A 23,013-nucleotide genomic window follows, 5' to 3' on the forward strand; every position below is an offset into this window, starting at 1 on the left:
CGGAGTCTTTTAGAAGAATATTGCCGACAAGTGGACTTTGTCATCCAGAAAGCACTTGAGATTCTCCATAAACCAGGGAGAAAAAGGCTCCATTTTTAACGGGGAAAAAAAATCAGAGCGGAGGGCACAAGAGAAGGTCAGGGAAAAATCTGCTCCCAGTAAACACCCGGAGCGGAGCCCGGCCTCTGCAGGCAACTGGGCCGCGGGGTGGCTGCCCCCAGCCCGGCCCCGGGGCACTCCCTACCCCAAATGGCCAAACGCCGCCTTGGGGCCATGGGGTGCTCAGGACGGACGCTTTATGCCCACGCAGGGACAGCCTGCGGCCTCTCCCAGCCACTGGAGACCCAGCTGCGAGGCTGAGCCTCGTGTGCCCGGAGCGAGGAACAGTCCCTGGCCCACTGGAGCTGGTGGTGGCTGCCCAGACCCCGAGCAGGGCTGGCGGAGCAGCCTTCGGTCACCCCTCAGTGCACCGGGTGCTCCCCGGCCTCCCTGTGAGGCGTTACGGGGCGGGATGCCCCAGGAGCATGGGCTGGGGCTGGGAGCAGCACCCTGGGGACCCGGCTCCTTGGTGAGGCGTCGAACAGCAGGAGCACAGCGCGGGGCAGCCGCATGGAGCTCCCTCTGCAGCCCTGGGACCGGGATTGGGACCGGGACTGGGATCAGGGCCGGGATCAGGACCGGGATAGGGATCGGGTTTGGGAATCGGGATCGGGATCGGGACCGAGGGAGGCCGCCTCCGCCTCCGCCGCGCTCCTCCAACCCCGGGCCGGGCAGGGCCGGGCCCCGGGCGGCTCCTGGCTCCTCGGAACTCCTCCTCCTCCTCCCCTTCCTCCTCCTCCTGCTCTTCCTCCTCCTCCCTTTTCTCCTCCTCCTCCTCCGCAGCTGGCGGGGCTGAGGCGGTGTCTGTGAGTAGCCGGAGACCGGGGCCTCCCGCGTTCCGGGGGGGTTTTGGGGGGCTTTTGGGTGCTTTTGGGGTGCTCGGGGCGAGCACAGGAGGGGCTGCGGGGCTCGGCTCCGTGGGGCTGCCCCCAGCACCCGCGGGGTCCCGGGTCCCGTCCCGGTCCCCTGGGAGCGGGGTGAGGACCCTGGGCTCGGGGGGGCCTCGGGGCTCGGAGCGGGGCCGGGCAGGGCTCGGGTCGGAGGGGCGCAGCCGTGGGGTTCCCTCAAGCTCCGCGGGGAAGGAGCTGGGTCCGTGGCACCCCGCACGGGGAGCGCTGGGTGCTGGGGCGGGGGGGCTGCAGGGGGCCAAAACTGGGCTGGAAGGCGGTGGGGAAGGGGGGGGGCTGCGTGCCTGGGCTCTGCAGGGGGGCTCAGAGCACGGGGAGGGCAGTGAGGCCTGGGGGGGTGCACCCACAGTGACCCTGCCTCTGCACAATGCTGGATGTGGAGGGGGAGCACCCGTCAGCCCCATCTGTCCCTGTTTTTTTGGGGGCTGCCGGGCTCCCACCCACACCCGCTCAGCACCCGAGGGGCGAGGCGTTGCCCCCGGTCAGAGCGGGGATGTAACAGCACCCTGGGCTCCATCCTGCTCCTCTCCCAGCCCAGGCCCTGTCCCCGTGTCCCCACACGATGCCGTGTGATGGCCCCAGCTGCTGGGAGAAGGCACTCTGTCCTCTGTCTGTCTGCCCGTCCGTCTCTTTCATGCAGCTCTCCAGCCGCTGCCATGTCCCGGAGCCCCCACAGCAGCAATGCGGACGACAAGCCCTTGCTCCTGGAGTACCGATGCCACCCCCTGCGGCAGGGACCCCCCAGCTCCATCCCCACCTCCCCGTCCGGCACGCGCAGCCCCGACTCGGCGCCGCCGCTGGGCCCCTTCCCCTTGGCTGAGCCGCGCCGCATCGTCCTGAGCACGGACAGCCCGGCCGCGCTGAAGGTGGGCACCCAGCAGCTCATCCCCCGCAGCCTGGCCGTCTCCACCAAGACCAAGAACCCCTCGCGGCCCCTGAGCACGGGAGCGGCCAGCTCCAGCCAGGAGCCCGCGTGGCCGGACCAGAGGCGGGCGTCCATCCCCAGCATCAACCTGGAGGAGGAGGAGGATGAGGAGGACGGCCGGGGGATGCTGAAGCGCAACCTGAGGAACATGTCCTACCGTGCTGCCATGAAGGGCTTGGGCACGGAGATGGAGCCAGCGGCCGCCGCCCCCTCGCTGAAGCCGATGCTGGAGGAGGGGAGCGCTCCCCGTGCCCGCAGCCCTGGCAGGAACAAGGTGGGTTTGTGCCCGCTGCCACCCCGTTTATTTTGGGCCCCGTGGCTGTGAGCTGCTTCCAGGGGCTGTGGTTTCCTCCTGCCTGCAGGAGCGTGGAGCTGGCAGGGTGTGCTGAGCCCGGGCAGCCGGGCTGTCACCTACGGGTGCTTTGGGTCCCCAGGGAGCAGCTGCTGCAGCTTCCGTGAGGATCGCGGCTCCTGCAGGGCTCCCACGGGCCTGCAGGGCGGGGTGGCCGGGCGGGGGCCCCGTGCTGGCACCCAGACGTGGGCGAAGCAGGGCTGGGAGGGCCGAGATGCCGAGCAGGCAAAGTCCAGGTGCGAGACAGACGGATGGGAAAGGCAGCGGAGTAACCAAAGGATCGTTCAGATTGTGACCCTGATAATGCGAGGTGAAAGCTGAGTCACTTCAGTACGGCAAACAACAAGTGTAGACAACAGGCGGTCTGAGACAACAGGGTGGTGTTTGCAAACAGCCTGCCCGGGGAGCTGCTCCCCTTCTCGAGGGAGCCGAATGCTTCCCAGGGCCCGGAATACAGCCGGTGGGTGTCTGACCCTGGCACGAGCGTTGTGGCAAGTGTTGTGGTTGTGTGGTCCTGCCGTGGCAGCGAGATTTCCTCGCGGTGGTGGCAAGCTCTCCTCTTCCTCTTCTTCCTCCCGCAGAGAACCTTCGGGCGGAAGCGGGTGCAGAAGCGGGGCGGCTCGTTCAAGGACCGTGAGTGCTGCTTCTCCTCCTCCCCAGCTGCTCTGTGGTGCCTTTTTCCAGCCCATGCAGGGAATCCCTGGCAGCCCCTTGGCCGCGTGTGGGGCTGGCCCAGGGCAGCCGCTTCCCCTGCGCTTCCCCACCTGCAGCAGCAGCACCGTGGACACCGCGGCCCCGCTCCCCGGGAGGGTGCAGCTGCACTCGCAGTGGGAATGCTCCCGGCTCTGTTTGCTCAGGGCAAACACTGCGGAGGCTGGCAGCAGCCAGGGCTGCTGGCTACCTGCTGCCGTGCAAAGTCCTCAGCTGGGAGGTGCTGGGCCCAGCTGCCGCTGGGTGCTGGGGTGGGGAGGTGGTGGGAGGCGAGGCGGGAGGAGGCTGCTCTCACCCCCCGGTGCTCCCCGCCGCAGAGCCCCGGCTGTACCAGGAAATCCGCGAGCGAGGGCTGAACTCGGTCAGCCACGAGTCGGACGAGGATTTGCTGGAGGAGCCCATCCCCGAGGAGCCGTCCCCGCCCGACGCCGCGATCGTGGTGCAGAGCTATCGCCCCGCGCAGGTCACCTGGAGCCAGCTGCCGGAGGTAGGAGCAGGAGCACAGCTCCTGGCCACGTCCTGTGTTCCCCGGGGGAAATGGATAAGCAGCGAGCGCAGCCCTGGGCAGCAGCACCGCCTCGCCCAGCCGCTGTCCTCAAACCCTGGAGCAGCTGTGTGAGCTCGCCTCCTGCCTCCAGGCCATTTCCTCGGGCCTTCTGCTGGGTCTGGGAACCCTCACCTGGGAAGGCCAGGCTGCACCTCGAGCAGTCTCCATGTTGTGAAAGATTATTTTTCTGCTCATCTGTTCTTGAAAGCCTTTATTGCACCAGAAGGTGACCTGCTTACTAAAAAGAAATAGAGCAGAGTGTATTTTAAAAGCTGTCCGAGCTGCCAAACCAATAGTGAGCGGTGTTACCCCGGCTGTGGGGTGCTTTGGGGCAGCCCGGTGCTGGTTGGGACACGCCGGGCTCCTGGCAGGTCTGGGCAGATGCCGGCCGAGCTGCTGTGGTTGCGCTCATTGAGGCACCCCGGCAGGCTCGGGGAGGGCAGGCGGCTCTGGCCGCTGGTGTTTTTGGTGGAGAGCAATCCCTGCCTGCAAAGCACTCCCACTGCCGAGCACAGGAGCTGCTGGGGTGGGTTTGGGGCTGCGGGGAGCCAGAACTGACCCTGTGCTGCCTGCAGGTGCTGGAGGCGGGCGTCCTGGACACCATAACCCCCGAGGAGCGCAAGCGGCAGGAGGTGAGAGCGACCCGCGGGGGCATGGGGGTGTCCTGCTGGGACGGGTGGTGCTGGGGGCTCATCCCGGGGGCTCCAGGTGCTCCGGACAGCCGCCAGAAGGGAAAGCATCTTCGTGGTGCAGCGTGGTTTTGGGGCTGTCCGAAAGCATGCAGACATTGGTGTAGGCCAAGCGATGCACGAGATGGTATCAGGGGATGCTTGGAAAAAGTTTCCAGACGTTATTAATGCAAATAATGTGAGTTATTACTGCATGCTATAAGGTCGTTATTAATGTAAATGAGGTGCAGCAAGTTGGAGCTCACCCCTCTTGCTGCCGGTGGTGCCGCAGCCTGTCCTGCTGCCTCCTCACCTCCCCGCTGCTTGCAGGCGATGTTCGAGATCATCACGTCCGAGTACTCCTACATGCACAGCCTGAGCATCCTGGTGTCCCACTTCATGAAGTCGGAGGAGCTGAAGGAGACCATGACGCAGACGGAGCACCACCACCTCTTCTCCAACATCAGCGACATCCTGGCCGTCAGCACCAGGTGAGTGCACGGGCCCTGGCACCGCGCCGGTGAAGCTGTGCAGCGCGGAGCTCTGCTGCTTTGCTGTGTGTGAGCAGCATCCCCGTGGTGCTGAGGCAGCCCCTCAGAATTGTCCTGGTGCTGGTGTCGGGGGTGAAGGGCTCCGTTCTGCCCTGCTGCCGTTTTCTGCTCACCCGGAGGTTTTGTAGCAGGGAGCAGTCGCGTGGCTGCACTCAGGCACTGAAGTGGGGGTGCTCCTGTTGCTCCATCACCGTGCCCGGGGTGTTTCTGTTTGCTGAATTTCCCAGCTGGGGGTTTCCCAGACAGACAGACGGACAGGATGTGGGACCCGGAGCTGCCTCCTCCGAGAGCTCGCCCTTTGCCCCCCGGGGGTGGGAGCTGCAGCGGGTGCTGTGGGAACACCACGCCAGGGCGGTGCCGCGGCACCGTGAGACCCGGTGTGGGGGCGCAGGGGGCTCCTGCTCCTGGTCCTGGTCCCCACAGCTGGGCTGGGTGCGGGGGGACCTCGGGGGGGCTGCAGCACGCAGGACCCTCCTGGGGGATGGGAATGGGTGGCTGTGGGGAAAGTCGAGCAGCTGGTGCACATCTCAGCTGCGGCAATTTGGGGAAAACTCCCAGCGTGGGAATGTCGCTCCAGAGCGAATAATTCGAGGAATTGTTCTGCTCTGGGACACTTGGCCTGCGGGGATGGTCCCAGCAGAGCCTGCTCGTGGCAAAGTGCACCGAGCTTGGCAGCTTGTGCGTCGCTCTGGTCTGTTAGCTCCCCCGGACAATCTCCTTCTGTAACTCATAAACCAGAAGGCTTTTGCTGCCCTAGAACTGCCCTGCTGCCGCAGAGACACTTTGCACAGATGCCAGCTGCAGTCCAGGCCATAGAGGTGCCCCTTGGGGCTGGCAAAGGGCCGCGGGAGGACAAAGCAAAGGCCTGAGCTGAGGGGAGACCCCTGGGAGTAAAGGTGCAAGGGGGGCTGGAGGAAAAGGGGCAAGGCACCAGGGAGGGCCTCCAGCTGGGCCGTGCCACGGGACCAAGAGCAAGGCAGGCGGTGGGAAGGCTGAGCCGCCCCTGGGCCCTGCGTCGGTGAGGCGCGTGGTGAGGCCGCTGGCTTTGTGCCCCTAGCTTCTTTGAAGACTTGGAGAAGCGACACCAGGAGAACCTCGTCATGCCCGACATCAGCGACATCGTGGAGGAGCACGCCTCGAAGCACTTCAACCCCTACGTCAGCTACTGCTCCAACGAGGTGTACCAGCAGAGGACACTGCAGAAGCTGCTGTGAGTGGTGCTGTGCGCGCGGGCTCCTGGGGGACTCCGAGCTGCTCAGGGCCGTGTCCTGCTGAGCACCGAGCCTCTAAGACCTGTACTGCGTGGTGTGGGACGGGATTTGGGCTGTGTATTGAGAAGAGGAGGGATGGGGGCCAGCTGGGGGCAGTGCAGCCCCGTGCTGAACCGAGCCATGCGGCGAGCGGGTCCTGCTGGGGGCGGTGGTGTGGGGTGCTTCAGGGATGCCTGTGGAGGCTGCTTCTGTCCAGGCTGTCCCCGTGGTGCCGGCCGTTTCTGACAGCTCTTCCCAACTTCTGGCTGATTCAGCATCTCCAGCCACTTTTCCATCACCTGCCCGTGGATCGATCCCTTTTCTGTGCCCGCTGAGCAGGACGGGCTGGTGCTGGAGCTGCGCTGCCAGCCTCCCACGGGGAAACCCTCTGCAAAGTCTTGATAACCGAACAGCAACGTTAATGGAGGTTTCTTGTCCCGTTCCAGAACCACAAACCCCCTATTTAAAGAGGCCTTGAAACAAATTGAAAGGAAACCAGAATGTGGAGGGCTGCCAATGATCTCATTTCTCATTCTCCCTATGCAGCGAGTAACGCGGCTTCCCCTGCTCTTAGATGTAAGTAAGTCAGAGGTGGCCGCGCCGGGCACCTCCTGCTGCTCCGAGCCAAGCAGCGATCTGCCAGGGGGCCGCTGCTACCTGGGGTCCTCGGGAGCAGGGCCGGGTGGCTGCCTGGGGCACGAGGTGATGGTCACGGGACGTGGCTGCTGTTAGAGCCCTGCCAGGAGCCGGATTCGCAGCCACCAGCACTGTTCAGTCGTGCTTTGAGCGTGCCCTGTCCTGTCCTGTCCTGTCCCCCTGCCAGGTCCGAGCAGGCATCGCCTCCGCAAAGCCCAGGGGGCTGTCAGTGCGCAGCTGCTCTGCCTTGCAGTGTCACTAAAGCATCTTGTCTTGGTGTTCTAGACTGTGTGTCAAAAAACTAAAGCATGCACTGCAGCGTACGGGGCTGCCACCAGAGCTCTGAAAGCCATCAGCAAGGTGAGGACAGCCACCACCACCTCCCCTCCCTCCCGGCGCTCCGTGTCACCACCCCGGTCCCCACCTGGGGGCTGGCCTCTGATTTTCCTTCTTTCACGGGGCCACTTGGGATTTCTCTGCTCTGAAGAGCTGTTGGATGCACACATCTTTTCCCTTGCCCAGCTTTTTCACGTGATTGTGATTTTTTTTCCTTCTTGTCATCTTCTCTTCGTTCCTCTTTGGCCATCTTTTGTCCTTCCCCTCACTGTTGTCTTCTCCAGGGGTGCTCTCCCCGTTTTGGAGGCCCCGTGGCGGTGTCCCTGGGCTGCTCTTGCCTCATTTCTGGAGATCCATGCGAAGAGCAGGGAACCAAGCAGGGCAGCGGCACAGCAGCAGTGGCAGCTGTGGTCCTGGTGCTGGCAGTGCAGCTGCCCCACCTCCGTTTGCCTTCGCTGCTGGTTGTCACCCCCTCGTGGCTCCCTGTCTGCTCCATCGCCAGCCTCCTCTTTACCTCCCCTCCTCGGATGATCGTTCCTTCCTCTTGGTCCTGCCCCTTGGTGAAGCTCCGTGCTCGGTTTCTCTGTGGTCAGAGGGACCCTGCTGCCTCTCCTGGTGATGTCCTGGGTAGGAAATCCTGGAGACCTGCTCGAGGTCTCCTGTCGGAGGCAGCCAGCAGCAGTGGGATCTTTGCCAGCCGTAATCATGCTGATGCAGAGGCAGCGTGTGCTGAGCCTCCTCCATCCTCCCCTTCTCCTGTGTTTTTTTCCAGCTGGTGAAGAACTGCAACGAGGGAGCTCGTGCCATGGAGAGGACAGAGCAGATGTACACCCTGCAGAAACAGCTGGAGTTCGGAAAGAAGAAGGTGAGGACGGGTGGCAGTGGGGGCTGGGTCCATCCACACTGATTTGTGTTTTGATTTATTTGGGATGATCCTTTGTGACCCAGGGCTTGGACCCAATCCTCCTTGTGGGTCCCTTCCAACTATGATTCTAGAGTCCCCTGTGAGCTCAAACACAGCTTTCTGACTTGGTGTTCCCTGCCACACGGGACATCAGTCATTCATTTTTTTTCCATTTCAGCCTTTTCCACTGATCTCTGCGTCCCGCTGGCTGCTGAAGCGGGGTGAGCTCTACCTGCTCTTCTCCGAGGAGGCAGGAATCTTCCGCAAGGGCTCTGGCAGGGTTTGCTACCTCTTCCTCTTCAACGACGTCCTGATCATAACCAAGAAGAAAAGGTGAGGCTGGGGGGCACCCCTGCCTCTCGCTGGGAAGGGGCTGGGTGGATTCAAGCCTTGCTTTCCCAAGCAGCCCAAGGAAACCTCAAGGTTCCCCCGTTGGGAGCATTTTGGAGGTGTTTCTTGTTAGGGCAGCAACCAAATTCCGTTTGGGAATGGCCCCCAAGTGCACAGAGCACATTCAACCCCGAGCATCAGCACCGTGATGGGCACCAGGGCTGCGGGTGATGCCCCCTGCGCACGGTCCCCTGGGCCAGCACGGGGAGGCAGCTCTGAGGTGCCCGTCCTGCCTTGCTGCAGCGAGGAGAGCTACACGGTCATGAACTACGCCACGCTGGACCAGGTCTCGGTGGAGAAGGTGGAGGCGGCGGAGCCCCCTTCCCCCCCGCCCGCCAAGGCAGGGGGGCACCTGCTGCGAGTGGTGCTGGAGCGCGACAGCGAGGGCAGGCGGGAGGAGGTGCTGCTGGCGGCGGACACGCTGTGAGTGGGATTTGTGCTGCTGCACGGGGGATGAACCCTGGGTGGCACCTGGGGGGCTTCTGCATGGCGCCCTGCCCCTCCTGCTTGTCCTGCGTGGGTGTCTGCCCCTTGCTGTGCTTCTCCCCCTTGCAGTGCTTCCTTCTTCCCCTTACCTTACCAAACGCTCCTCATATCACACATCAGCAGTGCAGCCAGGTCTCTGTGCTGTTGCACACCTCAGCATGTGTGCTCGCACTCAGTCCCACTGCCCGTGACAGCCCTCGTGCTGCTGGGGAGCTCTCGGCGACTTCCAGCAGCCGCTGCTGCCCGTGGCTTCCCTGCACATCCCAGTTTTCCCTTGCCAGGAGCGACCGGGCGCGGTGGGTGACAGCGCTGATGCACAGAGAGCGGGAGCAGCCCGACACCACACCACGAGGAGGTACGGGGGTGCAAATCCCACCTTTCTGCCCGGTTTGTACCCACTCCTGCCTGCGATGGAGCTGGGGACACATTGATGGAGAGGAGGAGAGCTCAGGGTACCGCGCCTTGCTTGTTAGGAGTTTTTCCCGTTCAGATATTAGCCTCTTCCTCACTCAGAGCACGAATACATTTCCTAGGAGGGACAGGAGGAAGCCTGGGGGAGGCTTAGGCTGCAGTTCAGCCTCCCACGCGCATGCAGGGCAGGGCAGTGCAGGAAGCTTGGCTTGCACTGGCCGGTGCGGTGCGGCCGTCCCTTCTCACCCGCTCCCTTTTCTCGTCCTGCCCTGCAGACCTGAGCCAGGTGGAGATAACCCGTGCCTACATGGCCAAGCAGGCGGACGAGATCTCTCTGCAGCAGGCGGACGTGGTGCTGGTGCTGGGCGGGGAGGACGGTAAGTGCTGGGGGGCAGCTGGAGGTGGAAAAGTCTCAGCAAGCTGGGGGCTGAGCGATTTTCGGAAGCTTCCACGAAGCTGTAGCAGGGGCTGAAGTCTGTGCCCTTGGCTGGAGCTGTGGCCCAGCAGATGACAGTGGGGCACTGGAGGAGCTCCTACTGCCACGGGTGGGCAGCCGAGGAGCCCTGGGCTGTGGGAGCAGCCAGGGGCAGAGCCCCACTGCGGGCACCTCCATGGCAGGGTTGCCCTGCGGCTGCCACCCTGCACGCGTGTCCCCGGCGGCCACCACCCTTCCCCGTGGCATCAGCACTCGTTCTTCTCCTAGGCTGGTGCTGGGGCGAGAGGCTGCGGGACGGTGAGAGGGGCTGGTTCCCCCAGTCCTGCGCCCGGGCCATCACGAACCGCACGGCGGTGGAGTGCAACGTGCGGCGGATGGAGAGGCTGCGGATAGAGACTGACGTGTAGGAGCGGCACCACGGGGATGTGCCTCGGCCCTGGCCAGGGGGCTTCAAACCCCCGTGGGCTCAGCCCACGGCAAGGAAGGCAGGAGAGCCTTTCTTCTCGAACTGTGCCTGCACCGGGCGCTCACAGGCACCAGGCTTCGTAGTCGGGCCTGGGCTGCAGCTGGAGCCACGGTGACAGCAGTTGGTAACGTGGGACCTGGAGCGGGTGCCCCCGGTCACCCCTCCGATGTGACCAGCCTGGAACAAGCCCTGAGAAGCAGCTGAGGTCCTGGCCCAGCTTGAAGGGGACAGGGCTCAGCCCCAGCCTGGGTTCTGGGCACTCCCTGCTCCCAGCTGTGTGTGTTTCAGGAAATATCCTGCAAAAAAACCACTTCGGGTCGCAACAGAATTCAAGCTTAATTGAGCGAGAGACCAAATAAATAGAAAGTCACTGAGGCTTTCTGTTTATTTCTCTTAATTGCGGAGTAATTAAAAATTTTTAACCGGTACGAAATTAGAGGAGACAGAGTCTAGGAGAGAGGCACGAGCTACATGAGAAAAGGAAGTTTCTGTAGTAAGAAATAAAAATGGTTTAAAAAAGAATATAATTTGAAGAAGTTTCTGTGTTCCTTGGGTGGAAGGGCAGGGGATGGGGCTGGGCACTGGCACCCGGGGCTGCCTGGGCACCATGAGCCTGGTGGGGCCGAGCGCGTCCCCGTCCCCCTGGCTCGGCAGAGGCTGCTTTTGCTTCCCAGCCCAGCAAGGAAATAAATAGGAACCGGAGTCGGATGCAGCTGGCACCTGAGCGCAAGGGTAACACGGCGTATGATTGTCTGGAGAATCGGCAGCAAGAATAGCAGGATTCATCGGGGTCGTTTGGCACGTTAACAAACTCTTCCTACTCCCTGGTTATCGATCGTACAACAAACAACCTTAATTACACCAGTTTGGTCCTTCACTACAGACTTATATTAACATTATTTCTTCACAATAGTGATATCTAATGCAAAAAATACTGTTAAGGAAGAAATAAAATAAGAAAAGAATTAGCAAAAAATTACAAGTTATGTACAGATTAAAATAAATTCCCTCCGGAAGAGAAAACAGTTCTTTCATTATTTTCAGTTGGCCCCTGGGGGAATAATTTAAAGGCAGGGCTGGGGGCGTCCCACTGCTGCTCGCAGACCGGTGCCCCCGACAGCACCGGGTCCTGGGCCGTGTCTGCCCAGGGGCTTTGTGCAAATCCATGGACAGGGCCAGGTGAGGCAGCTGCTGGTCCCCGTCACGGGGCTGATCCCCTGGCAGTGACTGTCCCCGCTGTGCAGGTGGCAGCCTTGCAGCGCTCTCGTGCTCGCTGACTGTGGCTGTGCGGCTCCTGGCAGCTCCTCCGGCCCCTTCTCAGCCTCTGGGCTTCCACCACAACAGGGGAATGTCGCAGGGGCCAGGACAGAGGAGGACACCTAACGAGGGCTGTGCATTCACCAGCCCACACAGGCGCTCCGTGCCGTGCCATGCAGCACGCTGACTGCACCGGGTTCAGGCTTGCTTTTCCCTGCAGCAGGCGATGTGGGATGCTCAGGTGGGCTGGCAAAGCCCTGGTTTGGGACTGGCTCTTGGCTGCAGAGCCCAGCACCTTCTCCCACGGCAAACGGGAGCTTACAGTACGGGGTGGCTGCAGGGTCAGGGACAGCCAAGTGCCGTGGTGCCACACTGGGCATGAGCGCCACAGAGCTGGGAATGGTCACCCGCCAGCTTTGACAACGCTGCTGTGCAGCTGCCCATAAATATTCTTGCATAAATACCTATTTTTGGCTATAATGTCAGCCCCTCCCAAACCTCCCTCCCTCCCCACCCCCCCAAACCCAGCACCCAAACCCAAAAGGTGAAGGCCAGCAATTTCCCAGCCACCGAGCAGAAGCAAACACTGCTGGTGTCCGGCACGAGGGGCACCGGCTCTCAGGGTCCTGTGTCCAGCCCCAGCAGCTCCCGGGTGCCCTGGTGGTGCTCAGCACTCCAGCCTCGCTCGGAGCAGCAGCGTCGTCTGGCACGGTGGAACTAATTAATGTGTGTGGCTTGTAAACAAGTTCAGCAACAGGTCCTGTGCTTCTCCAGGGGGTCCTGCACCGAGGGCGCTGCTGGCGGCGGCCAGACCTAGTGCTCCGTCCACTGCAGCTCCCCTGGGGGCAGCGGGGGCCTGGTGGGCACCTGGGCTGGCACAGCTGGAAGGGAAGCAGGGGCACGGGCTCAGCCCTTGCAGGCTGCACCGCTGGCAGCAGGCGTGGGGTCAGCAGGCATGAGCACAGAGATCCCAGCACGGTGTCTGCCTGGCGCTGGGATCCCGCAGCACTCAGCAGGGTGGTGCCGAGCCCAGGGCTCACCTTGCCGGCAGGTCGGGCCCATGTACCCGTGGAGGCAGCGGCACTGCCCGTTCCTGGTGCTGCACTGGGAGCTGTGGGGGGCACAGGAGCAGCCGAGGGCGCAGTCGGGGCCGTACTTGTTCGCCGGGCACTCTGCGGGGACAGAGGCGCTCAGGGTGCGGAGGGCTCAGCCGGGTCCTGCTGAGCCAGATGGCACCAGCGTTCCCCACCGAGCCACGCACAGGGCTTGTGGTGGTGGTGGCGAGGAACACAAGGCAGCAGCTTTCTGCCTCAACCACCTCCCAGCCTGCCCCCAGCTCTGCTGAGCCGAGACAGCGGCCGAGCCCAGTAGGGTGCTCCTGCTGCACCGCAGCCTCAGCCTTTTGAAATTAGATGAGTTAATGCCAGGGGACTGTAGGCTGGTGCCTGTTTGTGTTCAAATCTGGCTACAAACAGAGGCTGACGGGGTGGATACCTTTGTTCAGATGCCTTCTTGCTTCCCAAGAGGATGCACACCAAGTAGGAAGGACTTCAGCTCCAACAAAGGGTGCCTGCATCCATCTTAGGCCTGTCCTTCTGCCTGCTGGCAATGACCCGATGCCTTTCCCCCCCCCCCCCTCACCTTCCCAAGCTGTGCCTAACCTCACCTGAGCCGCACTTGGGGCCAGTTTTCCCCGGGGGACAGAGGCAGCGCCCCGTGGCCGGGTCGCAGGTCGCGTTCCCTACGCAGTCGCAGAGCTGCCGGCATCCCTCCCCGTGCGTCCCTTCCTCGCAGCCTGTTTGGGGAGAGGGGACGGGGCAGGGACGTGCTGCCCGCCTGCACCCGGGGCTGCTGCCGATTTTGGGGGGCACAGCGGGCGGGCGGTACCTGCCTGGCAGCGCTGGCCGCGCACACCCGCGGGGCAGCGGCAGCGGCCGGTGGCGGGGTCGCAGGCAGCGCCGTGCTCGCAGTCGCAGCGCTGCTGGCAGCCGGCCCCGTGGAAACCCGGGGGGCAACCTGGGGGGGAGAGCTCGTTAGCGAGCACAGACACGGGCTTGGCTGTAGATGGCCTCTGCAGCAAAGCCTTGGGCTGGAAGCAGTGAGCTTGTCTCTTCGTGAAACACCGACTGGCTCGGGTGTCTGGCACGCAGGCTGCGTGGTGCTGTGCGTTCCCAGCTGAGCAGCACCCTGCAGCCCACGGCCTCAGAAGTGGGGTTCCTTGGGAGCACTCCGGGAGGGCTCACTGTGAACACAAGGAGAGGGAGGAAAGGAAAGGCAGGGCAAGTCCCCCCCACCTTCACCCCGCCGTCCTGCTCTGCAGACCACCCTCAGAAACCACAGCCACAAAGCCGCAGGTGATCCCCCCGGCACATCAGGTCCCCCCGGCGCAGCTCACCGTGCTCGCAGAGGGGCCCGTAGTGTCCCGGGGGGCAGCGGCAGGCCCCCGTCGTGGGGTCGCAGGAGGCGTTGTGCCGGCAGGAGCAGTGCAGCTGGCAGTCGGCACCGTACCTTCCCGGTGGGCACGCTGCAGGGGGGCACCGGGGCGGCTCAGAGGGGCCAGCAGGCACACAGAGCCAGGTGCTGAGCCAGCTCAGCGCTTCCCAGCTGGCACAGGACCATGCCTGCCGAGCTGGGTTACCTAATTCACAGGATTTCCCAGTCCATCCGAGCCCGCAGGAGCAGGACCCGTCGGTGGCATTGCACAGCCCCCCGTTCTGGCAGGAGCAGGTCTGCAGGCAGCCCTCCCCATAGCGCTGCTCCGGGCAGCCTGTGGGACCAAGGGACGGTGGTGGCACACGGGCAGCAGCGTCCAGGAGGGAAGCAGAGGTGTTGGGACAGGGAAATGGGTTCCTGCTCGGGATTTTTCCCCCTGCAGCTCATGTTTACCTTGCTCACAAGTGGGACCGACTCTTCCCGGCGGGCAAAGGCAGTCTCCAGTGACGTGGTGGCAGGTGGCCCCTTCCCCACAGGCACACGCGTGCGCGCAGTCTTGGCCGTAGCGGCTGGCAGGGCAGGCTGGCAGGAGGAAGACCTTTACCTGCCTTCATCAAACCCATGGGCCACGTGTGCAGGCCAAAAGGGCAACACTTGGCTGTGCTGCATGAGCAGAGCTTTTCTCCTGCAGGTGGGCCAGTGCAGGAGCACCACTGCACCACCATTCGCCCCCTGCTGAGGCAGCCCCTGGGGCCCCCCTTTCCCCCCAGCACTCACCGATGCTGCAGTCGGCACCGACGTAGCCCGGCGGGCAGTGGCAGGTCCCCGTGGTGCGCTCACACCTGGCTCCGTTCTGGCACTCACACGGCTGCTCACAGCTGGGCCCATACCAGCCCTCGGGGCACTCTGCACAAACGGAAACAATTGCACCAGTGCCTGGCAGGGTGACAAGAAATGCACCGCAAGGCGATGCGCCGGGCACGGCAGCTGCTCCTGTGCAGCAGGGCGCAAAGCTGACCCAGCAAAGCACCTCAGAGCAGCCCCGGGGCAGCCATGGCCAGCCCCACAGGGACCCCACGAAGCACGGGGCAGGACGCAGTGGCCTCACCCAGCTGGCAGGATGGCCCGTGGTAGCCTGGGGCGCAGACGCAGGCGCCGGTGACAGGGTGACAATCCTGGGTGGCTCCCGCGCACTGGCAGCTCTGGCTGCAGCTCTCCCCGAAGGTGCCGGGTGGGCAGGCTGTGAGAGAGGACAGCAAGGCAACACGGGCACAGTTAGCGCCCCACCTGCCCCGAGAGGCTTGGGCTTTCCTTTTTTCTATTTTTAAACCCAAGATTTAAACAGGCTCCCATGGCAGTGGATGTTTTCTGGCACATGGGAAGCAAAGGGAGGTGGTGCTCGGCATGCCAACTGCTCCCTGATGCCAGGAACCTTTTGCAATGCCAGCCCTACCTACCCTGCTCAGATTCCTGCAGCCCTCCATCCCGCCACACAAAGACATCACAAACACACCCCCGTCCCCCAGCGAGGAATGTGCTCACATGCTTCCGTCTCTTCCAGACTTGCTTGTACCCACAGGAGCCCATTTTAACACTGATTTATCACTAATCCTCTGGACAAATCCATGGCTCTGATTTCCCGCTTGGCTCCTTGTACTTCGCTAAGATTCAGTGGGCACGCGCCCAGATGCCAAAATGGGAGTTGCTCTTTGGCAAAGCTCACTGGTGGTGGTTTTTGTTTTCTTTTTTTTTTCTTTTTTTCTTTTTTTCTTTTTTCTTTTTAATTATTTTAAGTATCAATTGCACACCCCGTCATGCTCCCCAAACCCATCAAAAGTTTGCTCCCTTCCTACGTTTCTCGCATGCTGCTCCCGTGAATCCCGGCGGGCAGGCACAGCGCCCTCTGATGTGGTCACAGGGCGCTCCCGGGGGGCAGGCGCAGCGGCCGGCGCAGCTCTTCCCGAAGGACCCAGGCAGGCAAGCTGTGGGGACACAGGGGGGTGCCAGGCTCACAACTGGACCTTGAGTTAATGCCTGGAAGCATCAGCTCAGAGGCCCCAGTGCAAAATTTAATTAAAGGTTTAGTGTGCTGCAGTGCCGGCCTGCTGAGAAACGCCCGAGACGATTTCCTCCTAAATAAAGGAGTCGGGATGCTGAGTGCTGACGGGGACGAAGCTCCCCTCCGTGCCAGGAGCTGGGGTTATTGTGGGAGCCCTGGGCGATGCCGCTCTCACCTTTCTCGCAGCGCCGGCCCCTCCAGCCGCGGGGACAGTCACAAGCACCCGTGATGTGATGGCACGGCACCATGTCCCCACAGGCACAGCGCTCCTCGCAGCGCGCCCCGAACAGCCCCTCCGGACAAGCTTAGGGATGCAAACACAGGAGAGACAAATCAGGCACCAGGGGACAGAGAGGGCATCAGCCAGCAGGATGCACCCAAGGAAGGGAAATCTTGAGCAAAGCAAACTGCTTTTTGTGCACTCTTATGCCTAAACCGACGTGAAAAGTCTCTTTTTAACCATGCCAAATGTTTGGGAAGTGTTATGGCTGGCACTGTTTGGGGACGGTTGGGTGCCAGCCATACGCTGTCAGTCACAGCTGCGATCATTTGGGTTTGCTGCTGCTCCTGTCCTCGCAGGAGGACCCAAAGCAGCTGCAGAACAGCACATCTGCAGTACCAGCGCCATCCAGAAGTCAGCACTGCAGGTGCAAAAATCTGCGCACTCAGTTTTCACTTCTTTTTCATGAATGAATGCAAAAAAAAAAAAAAAAAAAAAAAAAATCAGCAATGGCAAAACTGGCTGCTTGTCCCTGCACGGGCTGAGGTTGGAGAGGTGGCTGTGGGGAGCGGGGCTGCACGGCACACAGCTGGCATTTGCACAGTCATGTGTTTTGAAATGCGGCTGATTAGGAGGGCAAAGAGAGGATTTGAGCTTCTTTTTTAAAAATCACATAATTGCGGACGGGCTTTCTTTATTCATTTTTATCTGAAAGAAAACCTAGAAGGGTGAGCTCGGTGCCCACTCCAAATGATGACACCCTCCCAAATTATGGCAATCACCTCAAACCCCAGCACTTACCCCAAAACCCCGACACCCACCCCAAAACCCCAACATCCCCCCCACAAGCCCTCTGGGCCGTGCAGAACCCCAGCCCTCAGGTCTACCCCTCACAGCCCCTGGTTCCCAGCCCCTCACCGCAGCCCCCCGGCGCTCCCCCTGCAGCCCCCACTCACGGCTCTCGCAGGCGGTGCCGGTCCATCCAGCAGGGCAGAGGCAGTGCCCGCGGTGGTCGCAGAGCCCCCCGTGCTGGCAGGTGCAGCGCTGCCCGCAGCCGGCCCCGTGCCGCCCCTCGGCACAGGCTGGAAGAGAGCACAGGGCAGAGATGTCACCCTGTGCACGTTGTCCCTTCAACGCCAGCCCCAAGGGGTCCGGCTGGTGGTGGAACCCATCCCTTGGTGCTGCTGGCTGTGTCCTTACCCAGCTCGCAGGCCAGCCCCGTCCAGCCCGCGGGACAGGCGCAGTGCCCCGTGGCGGGGTCGCACGTCCCCCCGTTCTGGCACAGGCAGCGCTCGCGGCAGCGCGTCCCGTAGAAACCCTGCGGGCATGCTGAGGGGAAACCAAGGCAAAAGCCAAGTCAGAAAACAGCCCTGACTGCACGCCAAGGGCAAACCCCAGCCTTCTGAGCGGTAGGTGGGCATGAAATGAAGCTGCTGCTGCTTGCCATGAGCCTGCCTAGCTCCCCACGTGAAGCCATTTGGTATTTTAACCTGCTCAGGTTGGAGACATTGCAGGGCCTAAGTGGAAACGGGACTGAAAAACCCCCAGATCTGAAGCCAAACCCCAAACACACCCTTTTTCCCCCAAACTAGCTCAGGTGATGCTGAGCTCATCTTCCAGACCTTGATAGCGCCGGTACTTGGCAGCAAAAATCCATTTAAACACACGAATAGCTGCTCTCATGCACAATTTCACTGAGCCCTGCCTGAAGGCATTGCTGACAGGGCGATGTTCGGGGCACACTGGGTGAGGGCGACCTCTTGGCTTCTGTCTTGTGACAGCATCGCTAAGGTTATGGTCCTGTGATCTTGCCTTATCTGTCTCTATTTTTTGTAGCTGCTACTCCACCGAAAGCTCCAGCTCAGGCAGAGAAATGGCACTTTTATCACCCGCGGGGAGGTGGCCGCGGGAGCGTTACCTTGCTGGCACGTGGGGCCCGTCCACCCGGCCGCGCACAGGCAGTGGCCGCTGACGTGGTCGCAGGTGGCGTTGTTGGAGCAGCGGCACGGCTGGCTGCAGTCCTCGCCGTACCTGTCCTCCTGGCACGCTTCGGGGGATCAGAAGCAGGCACAAGAGTTAACACCGGTGTGAATTACGGCGCCAAGGCTCCTGCTAATGGTCATCTGGGGGAAGAACTGGAGACCGGACTGACCAAAGGGGGTGGTGGCTGCTTTGGGCCGCTCGTGGGGCTGGGTTTTATGGTGTTACACAGAGAAATAACGTGTGTGGATGACATTCAAACATGGGCACTGTGATTACCCTTAACGTTACCACACTGATCTGCTAGGGAACCGTTCTGCCGGGTGCCTGAGCCCTCGCTATGTTCAGGACGTGCTCAGCCCCCCAAACAGGGAACGTCTGCCAAAAGAGCCTCCCCGAGGATCTGCTTCAGGTAAACCCAGGTCCAAAGCAGCCTTGAATTGTTTTAGTCCACAAAACCTGGATAAAGTGTGTAAGAACAGAGCCCCTTCTGAGATTTTTGGCATTCCCTCCCTGAGTCCCAGTGGATGCGGCACAGGACAGCGCCCGTCCTGGCACAGGGATCTTTGGGTGCACGTGAAAACTGCTGCAGGAGTGACAAGGGCTCGGCCAGCATCTCAGTGCCTCTCTTGGGGCCTGGGATAATGCGAGTTATGTAGGGCATGGGATGGTTCAGGGCACGCTCTCCGTTTGGCAGGGCTATTCTTAGCACAAAAACACAATCGGAAGGACACGAACTAGAACATGCCTCCGAGAGGGAAGCCAGCAGGGCGGCGGGGGGCTGCTGTGTCTGCTGACAATCTCCTTCCTCCCTTGCAGATTTAAATGTGGTTCTTCATGCCCTGAGCACAAGCGACTTGTTTATTCTTCACGCCTGATGCCAGAGCAACAGCAAAGCTGTGTGCATCCCACAAAAAAAAACGTGTCCACTTTATTTTCTGCTTTTATTTTTGTGTTTCCCTCTCATGTTCGGGTCATCAGCGCCAACACTTCATGAAAAAAAATTGCAGAATATTCCGTGCAGTGAGAATTTCTTCCAGGGTGTTTACCTGTGGTTGTGTACTTTTGTCAGCAGTTTCAACTAAACACATGCAGATAGGAAATGCGTGTGCACAAGCACACACGCACACACGTATTTGTAGCTGAGGCCATGCACACTGCGGGCTGCACAGCTCCAGGCTCCTCTCTGACACTGCTCTGGGTGAGGAGCAAAGCCAGTTCCTACTGACGGACACCCTGAACATAATGTTTGGGAGCTGCATTGCTGAATTTTCGGGTTTTGGTCCAAATACTTCTGAGCTACACAGAACTGATTTCCACACAGAGACCTGACCCTATGCTCGCTGTGCTCTAGCAGCACAGGGGATGGCCAGGGCTCCATGTACGGGGCCATGGGGACACCTCCTGTGGCCATGGGACACTTACTGTGGCCGCAGCGGGGACCGGTCCAGCCAGGAGGGCAGTGGCACTGCCCCGTGACGTGGTCACAGCTGGCTCCGTTCAGGCATTCGCAGGCTTCCCGGCACTCGATGCCATAAAATCCATCTGGGCAGGCTGTGGAAGACACAAGAGAAAAGTCCCAGGAGGTCTCCATGCAAGGGACCGGGGGCTGTGGGAGCCTCCAGCAGCTCGCAGCCCCCGGGGTGGGTACGTACGGTGCTCGCAGAAGGTCCCCCGCCAGCCCGAGCTGCAGGTGCACGCCCCGCTGACGTGGTCGCACGCAGCCCCGTGCTCGCACTGACACCGGTGCCGGCAGCTGGCCCCGAACCACCCTTCTGGGCACCCTAGGAGGCAAAAGCAAATGGCATTGATGAGCCCAGGAGCTGTGCTAAGCAGGGAGCTCAGGCTGGGAATGGGACAACAGGATCTGGCCACTGCTTTTCTCTAATCAGGGGGCTCCACCCTGCTCCTCACAGCCGTGTACCCATGGCACCCAGCCACCCACCGGCACAGCACCACGGAGAGCCACGGGGACTGCCCTTCTGCCCCCAAACACCTCCCGTAGCGCCCACCCTACACCTCCCCAGAGCCCCCAAACCCAAACCCGTGCCCCGTGCCCCAGCAGCTCGCTGGCTGCACTCACGCTCCTCGCAGCGGACACCGGTGTACCCGGCATCGCAGGCGCAGCGCCCCGTCACCACGTCGCAGCTCCCGTCGCTGCCGCTGCAGTTGCAGGCGTTGGCACAGCCGGGACCCCAGCGACCCCCGTCACAGGCTGCAACGGGAGGAGCACGGCCTCAGCGCCAGCCCTCCTGCAGCCCCTCGGTGGGGAAGGGCATGGGAACAGCTCTTCTCCCCTCTTGGGGTTTTATCCCCTTGCTTAAAAGAGAAGGCAGCAGGGCTAATAAAGGGCTAACGGGGCTGTGGGTCTGCAGCAGACGCTGAGGGGACCAAGGGAGTGATGGTGCACGAGTGTGGGATTGCCGTGATTGATCCTTGGTGTTTTTACAAGTGATGGGCAGTGAGCAGAGGGCACCCTACCTCTCTGGCAGTCGTGGCCCGTCCAGCCGGGTGCGCAGCTGCAGGTCCCCGTCACAGGATGGCAATGTCCCTCGTTCCCGCAGCTGCAGCTCAGCTGGCAGGCAGGGCCGTACCAGCCGGGCGGACACACTGCCAAGGCAGAGACACGAACAGCAAACCTGCTGTGAGCCTGGGGCACGGCACTCGCTGCCACCCCCCCGGCACTCAGCACCGTGAGCCCGGCACTCACCGTCCTGGCAGCGGCTGCCGGTGAAGCCCGGAGGACACACGCACGCTCCCGTGGCGGGGTCACAGCTGCCGTTGTTGGCACACTCGGGACACAGCTCCTGGCAGCCGAGGCCCCAGTGGCCTTTGGGGCAGGCTGCAGCAGAGGCAGAGGGGGCACGGGTGGCTCAGCACCGGCACCAAGCAGCGCGGGCAGGGCGAGAGCTGCCAGCGGGAGGCAGGAGCCAGCAAAACAGGACCACGGCATGGTCCGAGCACCCCAGGGGCACGCCAGGAGAGGTGCTGCTAACCAAAGGGCTGCAAAGCCCCGGGGCAGGGGGCTGGGACCTACAGCAGAGGGGTAGGGGTGAAACGGATGGTTCCTTGTGCACGGCAGTGGGTTCCCTGTCTTGTTTGTACCCAGGCTTTATGCACCGCTTATGCTTTGGTTTGGGAGCACATGGCTAGGAGTAAGGACAACACCGTCCTGTTTGTGTTATAAACAGCACGGGAGTCCTCAGCAAGTGCTGGTCTGACCTCACGCCAGGGTTCTCATGTCAATTTTTGGATTCGCATCTACTGCTGGGGAGCCACCACCGCTCCTTGCTAGGCAATGGTGTTTCTGGCCAAGCGCCCTCAGAGCCGCTGTCACTCTGCTCGCGCTTCCAAGAGCCGCCTTCAGCTGCGCAGGAGGCTCAAACTGCTACAGACTGATAAAGGCAGGGCAGGACGCCTCGTCCGAGTGCTGCGGGGCCTGGAGTCAGCTCGGGCTGCATGGGGAGCGCCGTGCACACGTGCTTTCGCTGCTCAGTCGAGCTATTACGAGCAGGACATCCATACAGGACTAATAACTTCCAGCTGCTGTAATGCTACATGAGCGCATAGAAGCTTTTAATTTAAGATTCTCTCATTTTCCAGCAGTTGAAGGATAATTTGGGGAAGGCAATTAAAAAATCCACAACTGTAAAGAGAGATTCCTTGCCTATGTTAAGGACTGCAATAACTGAAAATATCTCTGTCGTTTTTATTGCATTTTGTTTGCTTTGTTGGAACTGCCTTCAGCTCCAACAACAGAGCTAAGCTGAGGCTATTGTTCAAGACTTAGCATCAAAAGTTGCATTTTTTTTCTAAATTTCCATGGCGATGGTCCTAATCGCATTAGATGTTTTTAAAATGAATTTTACCAGAAGAAAACCAACAGCCCTACACCTGAGCCCCGGGCTCAGTGCCTTGGCTCCTGTCACCTCCTCACCTTGGGCACAGTCGTGTCCCGTCCAGCCCGCCGAGCACACGCACTCCCCGGTGGCACGGTCGCAGGGCGCCCCGCTGCAGGAGCAGAGCAGCAGGCAGCCAGCTCCAAACCTGCCCTCTGGACACTCTGCATTGGAAACAGGAGTGGGAGAACCGTGGGTTACCGAGGTGTGGTTGTGGAGGGAACATTCACAGGCAGCCAGCAGCCAGAAGCTCTGGGTGCTGTGAGAAATCCGCTCCCCAGTGCCTGACCTCCCTGCCAAGCAGCCTGGCATAGCGGGTACACTGGTGCAAAGCAGTAAAGAAGGAGCATCCTCACCCAGGGGAGGAGTAAGTGCTTTTCCTTCTTGCTGCTGCCAGTGCTAGAGAGATGCTGCTGGCAGGAGAAAGCTCTGTTTGCTCTCTGCCCAGCGATACAGTCAGCAGCTAAACGCACGCAGGCTGAGGGTCTCAGGCCCAGAGATGCTGCAAACCTAGCTGAGCCCCCCCGGGCACTCCATGCTTGCAGTCCTTTTCGCTTTTTGAAGCCAATGTTTCAAAAGGTTCTGGCAGATACAAATGCACCAGCATTCATAATTAATGGAGGAAAAAGCACACTAGCTTGTAGATTTCAAGTGACACAGTGGAGTTTTTGTTATTCCTGCTCTGTGCTAATTGATGGCAGATGTTTGTCTTCACCCTTTAATCATTTCCAGATCCGAACAACAGCCAAAAGCCTACTATTTCTATACAAATATTTGTGTTATTTCCTGTGACTCCCCCCTACAGGCTCAAGCTCCTTTCTTATTCTTTTTAAAAATATCCCTGGCCGAACGCGCCGAGCCCTGGCGAGCTGCGGCTGTGCGGGCACCGAGCGTCCCGCCACGTGGAGGACCTGGACCAGGGGCTTCCCAGGCTGCTGCAGGGCCCCCAGCATCTCCCTTCCTTCGTCTGGCCATGTTCTGCAGAGGGAAAGCCTGTCTATGGAAGGGTTGACATTAATGGTCAGAAAATGAGATCTAGAGGAGGATTCACCTGCAGCACCATCGCTGTGCCTGCTCTGTGTTGCGTAC

At 61.3% G+C, this 23,013-nt stretch overlaps 2 protein-coding genes across 5 annotated transcripts in view; one reads left to right on the top strand and one right to left on the bottom strand.

Annotated features, from left to right (window-relative positions):
• Window positions 1–594: 594 nt before the first annotated feature.
• ARHGEF16 (Rho guanine nucleotide exchange factor 16) lies at window positions 595–10,598 on the top strand. 2 transcript variants are annotated; one of them, XM_027443366.3, is made up of 15 exons: window positions 595–905; window positions 1,648–2,206; window positions 2,866–2,917; window positions 3,313–3,482; window positions 4,118–4,174; window positions 4,541–4,701; window positions 5,819–5,971; window positions 6,458–6,587; window positions 6,933–7,007; window positions 7,756–7,848; window positions 8,066–8,220; window positions 8,521–8,700; window positions 9,045–9,118; window positions 9,450–9,551; window positions 9,878–10,598. In XM_027443366.3, exons 1-15 carry the CDS (start codon window positions 610–612, stop codon window positions 10,015–10,017), a joined length of 2,397 nt encoding a protein of 798 aa, XP_027299167.3. In that variant the 5' UTR covers window positions 595–609; the 3' UTR covers window positions 10,018–10,598. The 2 variants fall into 2 exon arrangements, with proteins under 2 accessions (XP_027299167.3, XP_071883129.1); XM_072027028.1 differs by lacking the exon at window positions 6,933–7,007.
• MEGF6 (multiple EGF like domains 6) overlaps window positions 10,433–23,013 on the bottom strand; it is a 72,615-nt gene continuing 60,034 nt past the window's right edge. For all 3 annotated transcript variants that reach the window (XM_038166496.2, XM_072027011.1, XM_072027010.1), the window contains 20 exons: window positions 21,963–22,088; window positions 20,736–20,867; window positions 20,507–20,635; window positions 20,109–20,240; window positions 19,681–19,809; window positions 19,451–19,579; window positions 17,964–18,092; window positions 17,246–17,374; window positions 17,002–17,127; window positions 16,001–16,129; window positions 15,620–15,748; window positions 14,875–15,006; window positions 14,544–14,672; window positions 14,220–14,348; window positions 13,972–14,100; window positions 13,729–13,857; window positions 13,221–13,349; window positions 13,000–13,128; window positions 12,374–12,505; window positions 10,433–12,214 (listed from right to left, as the gene is read on the bottom strand). In XM_038166496.2, the coding sequence (XP_038022424.2) occupies window positions 12,147–12,214; window positions 12,374–12,505; window positions 13,000–13,128; window positions 13,221–13,349; window positions 13,729–13,857; window positions 13,972–14,100; window positions 14,220–14,348; window positions 14,544–14,672; window positions 14,875–15,006; window positions 15,620–15,748; window positions 16,001–16,129; window positions 17,002–17,127; window positions 17,246–17,374; window positions 17,964–18,092; window positions 19,451–19,579; window positions 19,681–19,809; window positions 20,109–20,240; window positions 20,507–20,635; window positions 20,736–20,867; window positions 21,963–22,088 (2,525 nt within the window). In that variant the 3' untranslated portion in view covers window positions 10,433–12,146. The remainder of the gene's footprint in view (window positions 12,215–12,373; window positions 12,506–12,999; window positions 13,129–13,220; window positions 13,350–13,728; window positions 13,858–13,971; window positions 14,101–14,219; window positions 14,349–14,543; window positions 14,673–14,874; window positions 15,007–15,619; window positions 15,749–16,000; window positions 16,130–17,001; window positions 17,128–17,245; window positions 17,375–17,963; window positions 18,093–19,450; window positions 19,580–19,680; window positions 19,810–20,108; window positions 20,241–20,506; window positions 20,636–20,735; window positions 20,868–21,962; window positions 22,089–23,013) is intronic.

Source organism: Anas platyrhynchos, chromosome 22 (genome assembly GCF_047663525.1).
Source record: "Anas platyrhynchos isolate ZD024472 breed Pekin duck chromosome 22, IASCAAS_PekinDuck_T2T, whole genome shotgun sequence".
NCBI lineage: Eukaryota > Metazoa > Chordata > Aves > Anseriformes > Anatidae > Anas > Anas platyrhynchos.